Consider the following 13473-nt stretch of genomic DNA (forward strand, 5'->3'; position numbering starts at 1 on the left):
GGGGAAGGAGGGTTATTTTATTTCCCATTAGAGGCTTGAAGAAACATGCTATTTAAAATGAAAAAAACAAAATAAAAAAAAACAAAAAAACCAGAGGACACAAACACTTGAGGAATGCCTTGAAAAAGTATGACAAGTTGCCCATCCCAAGTGCTAACAAAGAGAGTTTAAAACATTTCTCCACTACAACACTGAATTAGCACACTTTAAAAAACACCTTTTGTTAAGTCAAGATATGGCCAGAGCAGGTGTTTTGATTCTGGTGCTTGGGTGGTCAGATATCTTTAGAGATTTTCTCTGTTTTTTTACAAGCACTACTTTACACAGTCTTCATGATTATATCTTCTTTGGAATAACAGTACATGTGAACTTTCTTTAACAAAAGTACATGTGAACTTGAAGAGAAATGCACACACACAGCTTCCTCTCAATATTTTGTACATTTGGCTTCAGGAAATATAAGATATTTAGAAATGTCATACAGAGACGAGAAAAATATTTTTTTGTAACTGTACATGAAAGATGACAACAAGTTCTTTACAGTTTCCTGAGAGAAATGGAACTGCACAAGATGGGAAAGACCAGCTTTTGAAATAGGGGTGTGTGTTTGGTTCAGAAGAATATAATGAAAAACTAAGCAGCATACCAGTTATGTTTTCAGATGCTAGTTTCTGCATACACTGTTAACTATACCCTTTACTTTAGTTCAAGCTTTGCTTTAAAATACCCATCATTTTGAGGAAGAAGAGGAAGTGGAAAACAGAAGTAATTTTTCAAAAACAAGTCAGGAACTGAAGACCCTGAATTTCTTTTGAAAATGGAATTCCGTTCCCCTCGGAACTTTTTCTCCATAACTTCCATAACCTATCACTTCTTAAGTGCTGATAATCAAATCATTTCAGATAGTTTTCAGAAGTCTGTATCGTAACTAGAAAAGAACCTATATTTCTGTGGGTCCTACTCCACAAGTTATAATAGAACAGTCTAAAGATACTGACTTTCATTTGGATATTGCAGGGTGGTTTGCACAGGTAATTATTCATGAATAATTTCATTTTATAGACAGTAAACTAAGCATGCATCTTTGGCCTCATTTATTTGAGAAGCAGTACCGCTAAAGGGATGATACTTTGTTCTACTATAGCAGAGCTGAAAACCAACTGCTGAATCTGCTAAAGGGAAAAACTTGGACACTTACTTCTCCAAGGCACAGCTCAATAAAAATGTGTGGTTCACAAAACTTAATACAAGTTTGGGAACAAAACGGGGCTAGAATTCATGATCTCCTGGTCCAGTGCACCTCCTCCACTAGGGTAGTTTGAGTTCCTCTCCCATCATCACCTCTGTTCATCCCAGTCAGACACTTTACCAGAGGGGTAACTATATTATGACACCACAGAGATTCAGCAGGTATACTTGTATGCTCTTTAGGCCCCTCACAGACAATACAGTTGAAGTGCAATTAATGGGTTAAAGAATGTAGCATGTCCTTGCAGCTTATTCATATCAGGCTTTAATCTCAACCTATGGCATGTTACAGCACTGACATGCATCCCAGGATGGACTGGCCTCCCCTCCTTCCTGCAACAGGATTCCATGATTGTGACCGAACTCTGCTGCACTTAGGTGATGGCATGACCTCAACCCCTCCTCTCCTTCCCCAAACAGGCTTCAAGGCTGCCCCTTTAAGAAGCCATTTATCACCTTTTCCTTTGCAGGCACAGTGTAAACGAACACTCAGCATGACATGTTTTACTTAAACACGTCTTGGAGAGAAAGGGTAGAGCACATGCTCATAAGGCACACTAGAAGAATTCAAGCTCTGGCATGCCTGCTCCTGCTCTGACCAAAGGTTGGGAGAACAGCTCCTTCACTCAAGGGGTCTCATTAGCTGTGCTACTTTTGGGGGGGGTGGGGGGAGAAGGAGGCGAAGGTAGAATGACAACAGGTTTCCAGCTGCCCTTGCTCTCCAGCTGGACACATGGAGTCAGTTTTTGTACCTCAATATTACCTATTGCTCGACAGAAATAACCTTAAGACCCCTAGCAAACCTTAAGTAAATAATTGTATTAAAAGATGCTTAGTTGCTCAAAAGGAGAAGAGATATTTGCATGAAGGTCTAACATGTTGGCTAGTATAGCTCTGGCAAAAACGGGAGAAGGGAGACGGGAATCTAGACAACCTGAAAATTTTCTGAAGGGAACTACATACCTACACACCAAATGTCTACTTCCAGAAACAGATCCTAGTTACCCAAGACACCCTAAAATGCAGACTCGAAGGGGATCCATTTTCCCTGCTTTATTTAAATAATACTATTATTTCACCTAAAGAGAACGTTTAAGGTCTTGTCAAATGCCTCCACTCAAATTAATTAGCTAATATTAATACTTTCATAGTAATTAATTCTAAGCATTTATAGTAATGCCCTTTTATCAAAGGTAGCAGTGTCTCATTTTCCTTTTAATCAACCATAACTTTCTAAAATTACATGCAAACACTGAAGGAAAGAATTCATTTTTTCAGTACAATTTACCTGTACTGCAACATCTATTGGGTAATAAATTCAAGATGATATTTTCCTTCCTAATACTGAGATCCATCATTACCTTGATCAAACTGCTTCTGAATGTTGTCTTGATCCGTTTTATTCCCACTAACACGGTAGATACCTTCAGTACACAGTCCTTGTGGGGAGAAGGAAAAAAATATTTTTTTCAAAATACATTATATTTTACAGAATATTGAGCTGGACAAACACTACATAATTATTCATCAATCATGACTAGGAACTGTATATAGATTTTCAAAATAATGTGCTGAGAATATAGAAACAAACTACCATAATGCATCAAACCTGTAGTCCCATCTGATCTCTGAGAAAAGCCAGAACTCTCTGCTTCAGAAGATGAAAGGCCTTAAGCATACCCAACACTAACTTTTTATCCTGATCTCTACCAGAGATGACCTTAAAACCTGAAATAAATGTTCTTATTCCTAAATGTTATAATTATTTTCATTAATTACACCAAAGGTGCTCAACCAGTATCATCCAGCCTGCAGGGCTGCCCACAAGTTCAGAAATTTGGTGCCAGGACAGCTGTGACACCACTCCCCCAACACCAAATTTCCAGACCTTTGGGAAGCCCTAGGTCCTGCTCCCTTCATCAGACACCCAATCCCAGTGCTCAGGGCCAGGCAGGGGTAGCACTGGGGGCTGAGAGTGGTTGGTTCTAGGCCCCCAGGGTGGTGCCAGACCCCAGGGCTCACTCCATACACTGAAGGCCAGGGAGGGGACAGTGTGAGCCAAATCCTGGCTCTATCAGGCCCACGGACCAGCCCCACTCCATTCATTTGGCCTGTGGGGTGAAAACATTGGGCATCACTGAATTGCACCAATTCTCTCTCTCTCAAATATTGCACTACCTTTACAATTAAGGTAGCTATCAAAGAGGTATGCCTACATCAATGGATGGCCTGCAAGGTGTGGGTGGTAAGGGAACCATGAGGGGCCCATCTGTTGTGGCAACACAGCCCTGGCCCCTTCCCCAGCACATGCTCCATGCCACGCATTATAGAAGTTTAAAAGAATGCCTTCCATCACATACATGTCATAATTTTCAAGGTAATACACACTACCATTAAATAACTATTTGAAATTAGCGTCTTTTAAATTTATCATAAGGGCTCTAAAGAGATTCTGATACTAAACTGTGCATTGTGTGTCAGTCATGGTGACTATGTTTAACTACATGACATTGAGGTAATAAAAATCTAATTACATAGTGTTCCTGGCTTAAATAAAATCACATATTTCTAAAGAGGGATTAGCAGAGGTATTTTTTAACCGTTACCATTATAACTCTTTGGTTATTCAACAAGTGGAGTGATTATGATTTGTGTGAAAAAAACAAAACAAAAAAAATAGGAATTCCAAGTTCTAAAACAACACACTAGTTTAAAACAACGGGAACACCAATAATGTTAAAAATTAAATCCTGACCTAGCAGATTTAGGAAATGCTCTTAAACCCACTGTTCCCCATCCTTTAGAGATTAGAAAGCTTCCTAAAGTAATAATTGTAACAGTATACTGCCTCAGACTTAGGAAGTCACAATTTTATTCACAAATTATATACATTTTAAAGATGAATGTGATATACTCCAGTATGCACTAACAAATAAGCACTAACAGTTTAAGTTATATGCACGTACCCCCATGAAGGCACAGACAAGCTTAAACCTTGGTATGCCACTAGTTTGCTCTGATAATATTCCCAAAGTAAACTGTCAATGGTTAACAGGCTACTTATTTTAAAATTACACGTGATTTAATTTCAGCCAAAGACTGTGTAATCAATTAACTGTTTTCTGAAAAAAACTATATTCAAAGTAAAAGTTTGGCAAAATCTATAAGTCCACCAATTTACTTACCTGAGAGTTTGAAGCATTTGGATTGTATAATTTAGTGAGCCATAAGACTCAAAGCAAACAGCAAAACAAGCAAACAAAAATATAGCAATCATTATGGCAAGAGGTTTTTTAAAAACGGTTGTTCTTTCACAAACTAAAAACAAACTCTTGTTTTAAAGTCTGATTGAACATCTTCCTATAACATGGCACAATGTCTAAGCTTCTAAACAGTTTAGGGTAACCATCCATGTCTTATATTCATTATCAGGTTTCAAGTACCTTAATTATGTAATGAACTTTAAAAAGCCTTCACTTTAAGAATGACCTAATTATTAAAACAAACTGCAGGTGACAATTTTATACTGTGTTGGATTATTTAGTATAACATTTTGACCCATTTACAAGAAAAAACCATTAGGTGCTAATCTTTTTCTTTACTAATGCAGTGACATTCATACCAGTTACCTTTCCTTCTCAAATCTAGCTCTCAGTTATATTTTGTACTTCACTACAGACTTTTCTGACAGAAGCCCAAATATTAATTCCACCTTATCATACAAGGCTCTCTCTCTAACCACTGCTACTAACCAAAACAGGAGAAAGTTAAAGCCCCAGACTCTCTTCATTAGTTAAGAGGCTAAAAACTTTGTTTTCCTCTATGGAACTGATAAGTTTGAAAGCAAAGTTTAGACAGTAAAATTGAATACCAAAAGAAAAGAAAAAGATAATTAAAAAAAATACCATATTTATTTCTTGCATGAGAGAAGTCTGTCTCTTGCAGTTACAAGTTTTTCCATATTAATCAGGTGTTCGGTTGTTTCAGTGAAATTTAGCTGTTATGAAACTGTCCTGGAAGTAGAAACAGTCTACAGATGGCTGGGATTCTGAACAACATGACAGTAAACTTGAACCCAATTTTTTTTAAGGAGAGCTGGTACAGAAAATGGTTAACCTAACTGACTGTGTTTGTTGTTAAGCAGGTGGGGATGCTATGTTCTTACTGAGCAGGAGCTCTCTTAGAATATGGAGCTTTGCTGCTGAACAGAGAGAATTCTTCCCCCCAGACAAACTCTGAGGTGTCATCAGATATTGTCAGTACAAAAATCTACTGAGTAATAACAGATTAAGTGTGTATTCAACTGAATATAATATAATGAGAACAAGAAACACTGTCCTAATTGGATGTTCGTGAGAGTGTCTTTATAAAGAAAAATAAGAATGTCAGAAGCTTAAAAGGAGAAGTACTCTTCACACCTTTGGAACCACACCTTTGGAACCACACCTTTGGGCGTCTTTTTTTCCTGACAGAACAGATTCATGGGTTGATCTTGGATAAAGCATTTTCATAAAGTAGGACCAATGAAATGAAAGAGTTCAAGAGGTGATTCACTTGCATTTTTTGTATATGGACAAAGAGAGAACCACTTGATCTCAATAAACCAAGATGGGAGAAGGAACGTCTAGTTTAAGAACTATTATCAGAATTGATGGTTTGATGACTTCAGTAAACACTTATTTTGAAATACATGCATCATGATGATCCAAGTCATTTAAATCAAAGTGCCACTAATCACATCTCTTCTCTTTTGGACTGCAAATCTTAACTTTTATCCTAGGTTGCAGATGAGCAGAAAGACCAGAAGGTACTCCACTGGTCCTTGTGGGAAGTGACTAAGCATCACACCACAAAATTGCTTAAAGGGAAAACAAAAGAGTTGTCCCTCTACAACAGAAAACCACTGACGAAGGAAAAGCAGCAGTCTGACCCAAGGATCAGAGACATAGAGCAGGCCAACGGGTCCTAATTTCAAAAGGAATGTTTGAAAGCATTTTGTTCCTGTCCCTTGTAGTTTGGGGTTGTAGATTCTCTACAATGTCTTAGGAAAGTAACAAAAGAAGAACTGAATGTTGGAAAGATGGATATCGGCTACGTCTACATGAGATGCCAACTGCACAGTCATTACTACATAGTCATTTAGTACTTGTTTATACTAGAAGTAACCAGAGTTACAGCACAGTAGAGTTGCCAAACAGCTTTTAGGTGACATTGATCACACAGCAGCTAGTTTCTACTGCGCTGTCAGCATCTCAAATAGACATGGCCACCGACTCTTTTTGATGAAGAAAAAAAAGCGGCATTTGGTCCAAGATATTCCACAACCCAGAAGTTTCCATTTAAAAGGGGTGAGACTGTAAGACAGAACTTAAGTTTGGAATCCAAAACAGAGCCATAAGACACACTGAAATTTAAGTGTTCCTGGACAGCACAAGAGGCAAATTTATCAAATCAAAATGCTGCTTCGTGTGGAAGTTTGGAGGCCAACGGAATATCTTTCCAGGCCTTTCCAGCACAAATACTATCAAGGAAAGTCTCTTGAGAGACTTCCTGTAACCACATAGAGCTTTCATGTGGAAGGATATAATGGAACTAGAAACAATGGATTTAAGCTTAGATCCAATTTCCACTGAACTGAGAAAAATTAAGCACCTAAATACCTTTGTGGGTTGGGATCTAATTACTAAACTGACTTCTGCAGTAACTGAACTCTAACCTGCAGTCTTACTAGTCCTTCAGGAACAATGTTTTCTCTCTCTCTTCCTATGACTCATTCATCAAAGATACAAGTTTATAGTCTCTATAGAAAGTCTACCAAAAACAGATGCATCATTTTGACAGCTAAAACTTAAGCACAGCCTCTGGTAAAAATCTTGACATAAGGCTTTTTCCTTAGGTCTCCAAACTGCTCATCAGTATCTGATTGAGCTGGAAGGACTACACAAAAAGTTTCTGGTCTAGGATTAAGTTTTTTTCTTGCACTGAACCCTATATAAATGCCTTAGACTTGAGAGACAGCCTTGCTTCTAATAATGCCTCCAAGACCTCTGAAGGAAACTGCTTGGCATATTCCCAAACAGAAGCCCCTGTGACATTTTTCTCAACAGAATCAAGTTCTCCATCAGCTTGAAAGCACACAGAGAGCAGTCACAATTGCTAAGACGACATTTTTATGAAGCTTGACACTCCAGGTCCAACCACGGTGGGAGGTTTTAGCTCTTCCGTAAGAGGCCATAACACTTCTGAGAGGCCATGTCCTATCATCAAACATCAATTGTGATTTTCCATGCCCAACCATATGGCCCATTAGAATCAGTACAACACCTAAAAAAAACATGTGCATCTCTCATCTTTAAGAAAAGCCATAGGCTTGAAAAAACTGAAACATCTGACTGCAGCATCTGATTTCTTCTAAAACACAGGACAGGTTCCAAGACTGCAGCAAAGGAGGGGAGAGTAAATCCTTATCTAGCTACCTGATGATACCAAAAAACGAAGGAATTACCACTTCTAGAATACCAAAGCTCTCCCTCCAACCTCACCCGAAATTGGATTTTTAATTAGGTGTACTTTGAACCAATTTAAATTGTACAATTTCCACGTTTTAGGATGTTCCTGAGTAGCGTTTACCATATTTACTTGAATCTAAGGCTAGATTTTTGTCCCACTCGGCATGGGGGTATCATACCCCAAAGGCATGATTTTGTGTGTGCTTCGGCACCAGAATTATCCCTGCCAGGTTGCAACTTCATTGCACGGGAGAGTTTCCTATTGCGGAGGAGAACCCTGGTGCAGGGATGAGTTTCCCGCCTCTTTGCAGCCTCTTTTGCAGGGTGCATTGCTCAAGTTGCAAGAGAAATGCACGGTGCAAAAGAGTTCCCGCCACCCGTATGCAAGTTCGTTCCCCGCTATTGGCTAGTTCTAAATTATTCCCACGTGGCGGCTAATGATTGGCCTGTTAGCCGTATAAGAGGCTTGAGCAGTTTCCGCCCAAGCCGAAGAGAACTCCACATCCATCTCGTGGAGACTCTGGATACACGGCAGGGTAATAGAGACCCTGTGTGAGATTCAGAGGAGCTTGGCGACCTGATCCATCGCCCACCTCTTCCCGTCTTCGAGCGGAAAGAATTTATAAGACGTATCTACGAGTCCGATTTTGGTGGCGCTCACCCAGAGCATCCGGAGCTCTGTTCCGTGGAGCCTAGCAAACTCCACGCGACCGTCCGTGCTGTCTGTGTCTGTAACCGCAACTCAAGCAAGTTTTCCAGCCTACACCACTACCATCTCTGGTGTAAGTAAACAATCTTTAAATCTACCATTAAGCGTCTGTGCCTAATTCCAGCTCGTCGCCCTCCCTCTCCGATCCAGCGTGCCCGGGCTGCTGGCCACAGCCCGTGTGCAGCACGGAAAAGGGCCCGGGTCGCTCCCAGCCCACACAGGGGGAAAAGGTCCCTTGTCAGAAATTTGCATACAAAGCAAGAGGACAAGGTGGCTGCTACAGCTCTGACCCCTGCCCTGAACCGAGGCCAGGGCCAGAGTTAAATCTACAGCAGCCTCTTGCCCCGCTTCTACTTGTCCTGTGCAGCTTCTCCCCGTCTCTGCTTCCTCCCCCAACACTTACTGTTGGGCACAGCTTAGTTCCAGATCAGATTTCCTCCAGCGCACAAAGCACAGGGAAACTCTGTCCTCCGCCTAACTAATCAGCAGCGCTGACAATGTGCATTGTCTGTCCAGCCACTAACACTGCTGCAAGGCTAACAGGGGCTGCATTTCCATATGCTGCACTCTGAGAGGGAAAAGAGCCAGGGAAGCACCTGACAATAAGCAGAGACGTATGAAGAGATGGAAGTGATGGGGGAGTGGAAGGGCAAGAAGCTGAGACTGAGGAGTCAGAGTCAGAGACTGGGGAGAACAGTGCGGGGAACACGCAGAGACTGTGAGGCCTGGGAGGACACAAGGCAAAGAGGCAACCTGACCCCCCCATCCCCCGCCCAGATACTGCTTTCCCTGCTGGAGCAGTGTGGGGAGCGGAGGAATGAATTTAAGACAACTATCGAATACCTAAGATTCTAGACCTGGAAAATAATAAAAATCTCTGTATACACTGTATAAAATCCAATGGGGGGGGGGGGGTTCATCTTAGATTTGAGTAAATACGGTATTTATTTTTAAACAGTTGTTCTCTTGCAGTACTGAAAATGCTCACATAATTAACTGTGTTTAAGCTGTTATTTAGGAAAGCAGTGGCCACCCCTTTTTGCAAATGCTCACAGTATAAAATAGTGCCACTCTAATCATCAAGCACAGAGTTGCCTAGTGCCATCAAATTCCATCGCCACTGGCATATGGCAAAACTGAATCTGCAAGAGCTATGAAAGCAGGTGCAGCTGGACTCAAACCCTCAAGTGAGCACTGATCCCAATTCCTACCCACTTCTAGCATGCTGCCCCAACTCCCACTGCTGGGGCATCCTGTATCACAGCACCTGAGAAATACATGCCAAAAATACCAGCTGTGCATGCCACTTGTGGCATGAATACCAGTGGGTTGGCCAACACTGATATAAGTACATTTGGAAAGCAATATCATCCACGGATTAAAGGTAGACTTTTCAAAGACTAATTTGTTATGCAAAATGTTTATCAAAGATTTTAAGAGATGTTTATAAAAGTCATTTTAATGCAACTTTTTTTATTCAGATTTCTATAACAGTCTGACTGGTGCAACATTTCAAACACCAAAGTTTATAGTGCTTACAAATATTGTCATGGTATGACAGTGGCATTAATATGTATGTATGTATGTATGTATGTATGTATGTATGTATGTAAACATAATATTTTACATTGTATATAATTATATATTAGAATAGACAGTATATATTATGGCATATGTAATATAAAATGATATAATAGTATATAAACTTCATGCTGCATACCATAACAATATATATAAGCCAGTATTAAATAAATTATTCTGTGAAGTATCTCATTCCTATTTTCTGGTTTAAAAAAGTATCTTGCTCTCAGATAAGGAAGCAATGAAAGAAACAGTTCAAAGGCAAAGAATAAAAACAGTTCAATGCCTGATTATTTCATCTTACATACTAACAACGCAAGCATGCAGTCTACAACAGATTGAGCACTTTCATGCAGAAGACTATTACATTCATATCACCTGTAATATTCTTGGAAACATTTTTATAGCATATAAACTGAACACCAATAGAAGTGCTGCTAAAAAAAAAAAAAATCTTCACTAACAGTAGATATGCTGCCACCTTACAACTATTCTGATCAAAGGACTATTGCAAGGATTACATAAATTCAAACATACCACTGCCACCACCTTAAAGGTATTTCCACTAGCATAAAAAGTACAACAGATTACAAACACATGCTAGGTTATATTAATATGAGTCCACATGCATAACAGCATGTTTCAAATCATTTTTCACAAAATTAGATACTGTGTTTTCCAGTGTCTAGGATGCATCTGCACATAAAAGTGTACTCTGCCCCCAATCCCTCCAAAAGACAGAACTGCGTAAAAGTTCCATAACCAACATGGCAACACAAAGGGCCCCTAGAGAGCACCTGGGAGCTCCTGCACGTGTACCTTCATGGCAACTGATAAAGAAAATAGCATCCATGAGGTAGGAAAGGCAGCAAGTAAGCACAGAATACTAGGATAGGGATGGCATAAGAGTCCCAACTCTTCCAGCAGTGGCCTTCTCCCAGCCACAAGGAAGAAAAAAAAGCAGAGGATACAGCACAGAAGGGCAAACTAATAAAAATGACAATTCCCCAAGGGCCAGTCCAAGATACATGAAGAGAAGCACAGCAGAAGGGGAGGTTGGTGTCCACAGCCCCCTTATGCCTGTTTTTCCCAGTAGCTCCCAACAGTAGCATGGTAATGTGCTGGGCATTATTTTCAGAACTCCTTTTTTGGGAGGAAGTATCTTATATATCAGAAAATACAGCAGTAGTCCCCCAAATGGTAAACTGTAAATATGCAATCAATTTATTCTCTCTTTAAAAGTAGCGGACAAAAACAATTTTTTTACATGCAAAATGCTAAGAATCATAGGAGACAGTGGGCACACCTACATGTCACTGTATGGCAACGTTGCTACAGCACTGTGCTTTACTACTTCCTTTTGGAGGTACTAAAGCATGGCACAGTACAGGTGGTTACTATGTCACATGCATGGCACATGGTTGGATTTGGCCACCACATCGCCATAGCAACCCACTATACCAGGAGTGCACGCCACTACTGCGACATAGGTGGCAATCATGTGTACGTTGCCATAGCATGCCATACAGTGACAGAGTATCACTACATCGCCATAGGGCAACACGTAGACGTGCCCAATATATTTTATTTTGGTGACAACTGAAAGAAATTTGAGTTTGGTAGAGAAAGTACCACAGCACTTAAAAGAAAATCAAATCTATTTTCTCCATTCAGAGAAAGTGGGTTTTGTAATTTTTTAATACAGGTTTCCCCTCAATTAATGCAGGTTCTTTAGATGCGAATTCGCTCTTATGCAATGAGCATATATAGACCCATAATTCATTATATGCAAAGTAAATTCGCACTTATGCGATCAGCATAGATGGCTACCCCTGCCCAAGCAGGTAAGGCGCCCGGGGGGCTGGGGGGGGCAGCTGTGGCCCCACTCACCCCTGCCCTGGCTGCAGCAGCCCCAGGAGCAGCTGGCGCCAGCAGCCTGCAGCCACTGGCCTGCACCTGTCCCCCTGCTCCTGGGCTGCGCCATACCGTGGTGCAGGTAGCTGGTGTCGACTGCTCCCGCATCTGCTTCAGCACACGCTGGGGTGAGTGCAGACAAGTAGAGCCCCGGGCAGCACGAGGCGCAGCACTCGCCCCAGCCCCGGCTGCAGCGGCCCCAGGAGCAGCCAACACCAGCTGCCTGCACCAGGACATGGCACAGCCTGAGTGGGGACAGGTGAGTAGATGCAGGCAGCTGGCTCTAGCTGCTCCGGGGGCCACTGCAGCTGGGGTGAGTGCCACTCTGTTTCCTCTGCTTTGCTGCCTTGTGCAGCCCCAGGAGTAGCACCCCTCCACCTGCCCCTTCCCCAGACCCAGCCTCACTCCCTCCCTCGCCACCATAGGAACCTATCCCTATTTATTACATTGTAAAGTGGGTTCACTTTATGCAAATTCGATTTGTGCACCATTCTCCAGGAATGCATGTACAGCATAAATCAAGGGAAATCTCTATATTATTTAGGCAAAATATGTCAGCAGTAGTGGGAGAACCCAGCTCACCATACTATTATATTAAAGTTCTTTTAACATTAAAAGTGTACTTTATCTCATATGATTAAAGCTATAATAGCCATATTTAAAACAAAAAAACCTTTTCCTCTATATGCATGCATATCAATTAAATCAAATTATATTTTAAACAGACACTAATCTTGAACTGTACTTCATTGTACAGTAGATACTTAAAAATATTATTTACAAGCATGTATTTGCCAGGTAAAATTATAAAACCAATATGTGAAGCAAAGGAGACACATACAGGGAATAGGAGGAAAAGAATAAAATATTTCTTTCAACAATACTTCGCTCCTACCTGTATCTTCAATGAATTGCACGCATTTTTCAACGAACAGAGGTATGGGCTTCTCGGATGTAACCAGATCCTGTAGGGGCATCCCAAAGTAATTACTTTCCCAGTTTCTACGGGTTGGAGGATTGAATGTCTTAGGTTTCTTTTTCTGCTACAACAAAAGATATTATAGTTACTTCAGTAGCACACAAAGCAATATGATAAAACTCTCATTGCAGTCTTTCAGTATAGACTGTATCTACACTGTGTGGTTTTTCCTCAACAGTAAATCCACAATTAAAAAAAGCAAACTATTTTAAATATAAAAAAGTTAAAAAAGCGTGTAAGTATTTGTACTATAGTCAGTCACATCTGCACAATACCAATAAAGTGATCAAAAGGCAAAAAGTAATGGAAAAATATGCAAGCCCAGAGATTTAACAAATAGGCTTTTAAAAAAAAAAAAAAAAAAAAAAAAAAAAAAGAGTTGCTATGAAGCTTTTCCTTCTCTTCTTTAAGCTAATTAAATGTTTACATGAAATACCATATATAGAGACATTTTCATGAAACAAGCTCTCGCCACAGCACAGACTTGCAACAGTATGTGGGCCAATTATGTACATACAAAAGGAGAAGGGAAA

The 13473-nt window shown here is 40.5% G+C and overlaps 1 protein-coding gene across 2 annotated transcripts in view; it reads right to left on the bottom strand.

Annotated features, from left to right (window-relative positions):
* ARHGAP5 (Rho GTPase activating protein 5) overlaps window positions 1-13473 on the bottom strand; it is an 86760-nt gene that overhangs the window by 48301 nt on the left and 24986 nt on the right. Inside the window, exons 3-4 of one of the 2 annotated variants that reach the window (XM_025202468.1) lie at window positions 12857-13004; window positions 2610-2687 (exon numbers count right to left, since the gene is read on the bottom strand). In XM_025202468.1, coding sequence (XP_025058253.1) covers window positions 2610-2687; window positions 12857-13004 — 226 coding nt within the window. The remainder of the gene's footprint in view (window positions 1-2609; window positions 2688-12856; window positions 13005-13473) is intronic. The other variant, XM_025202469.1, reaches the window with a different exon arrangement.

The sequence above is a fragment of the Alligator sinensis genome, unplaced genomic scaffold (genome assembly GCF_000455745.1).
Source record: "Alligator sinensis unplaced genomic scaffold, ASM45574v1 scaffold720_1, whole genome shotgun sequence".
Taxonomy (NCBI): domain Eukaryota; kingdom Metazoa; phylum Chordata; order Crocodylia; family Alligatoridae; genus Alligator; species Alligator sinensis.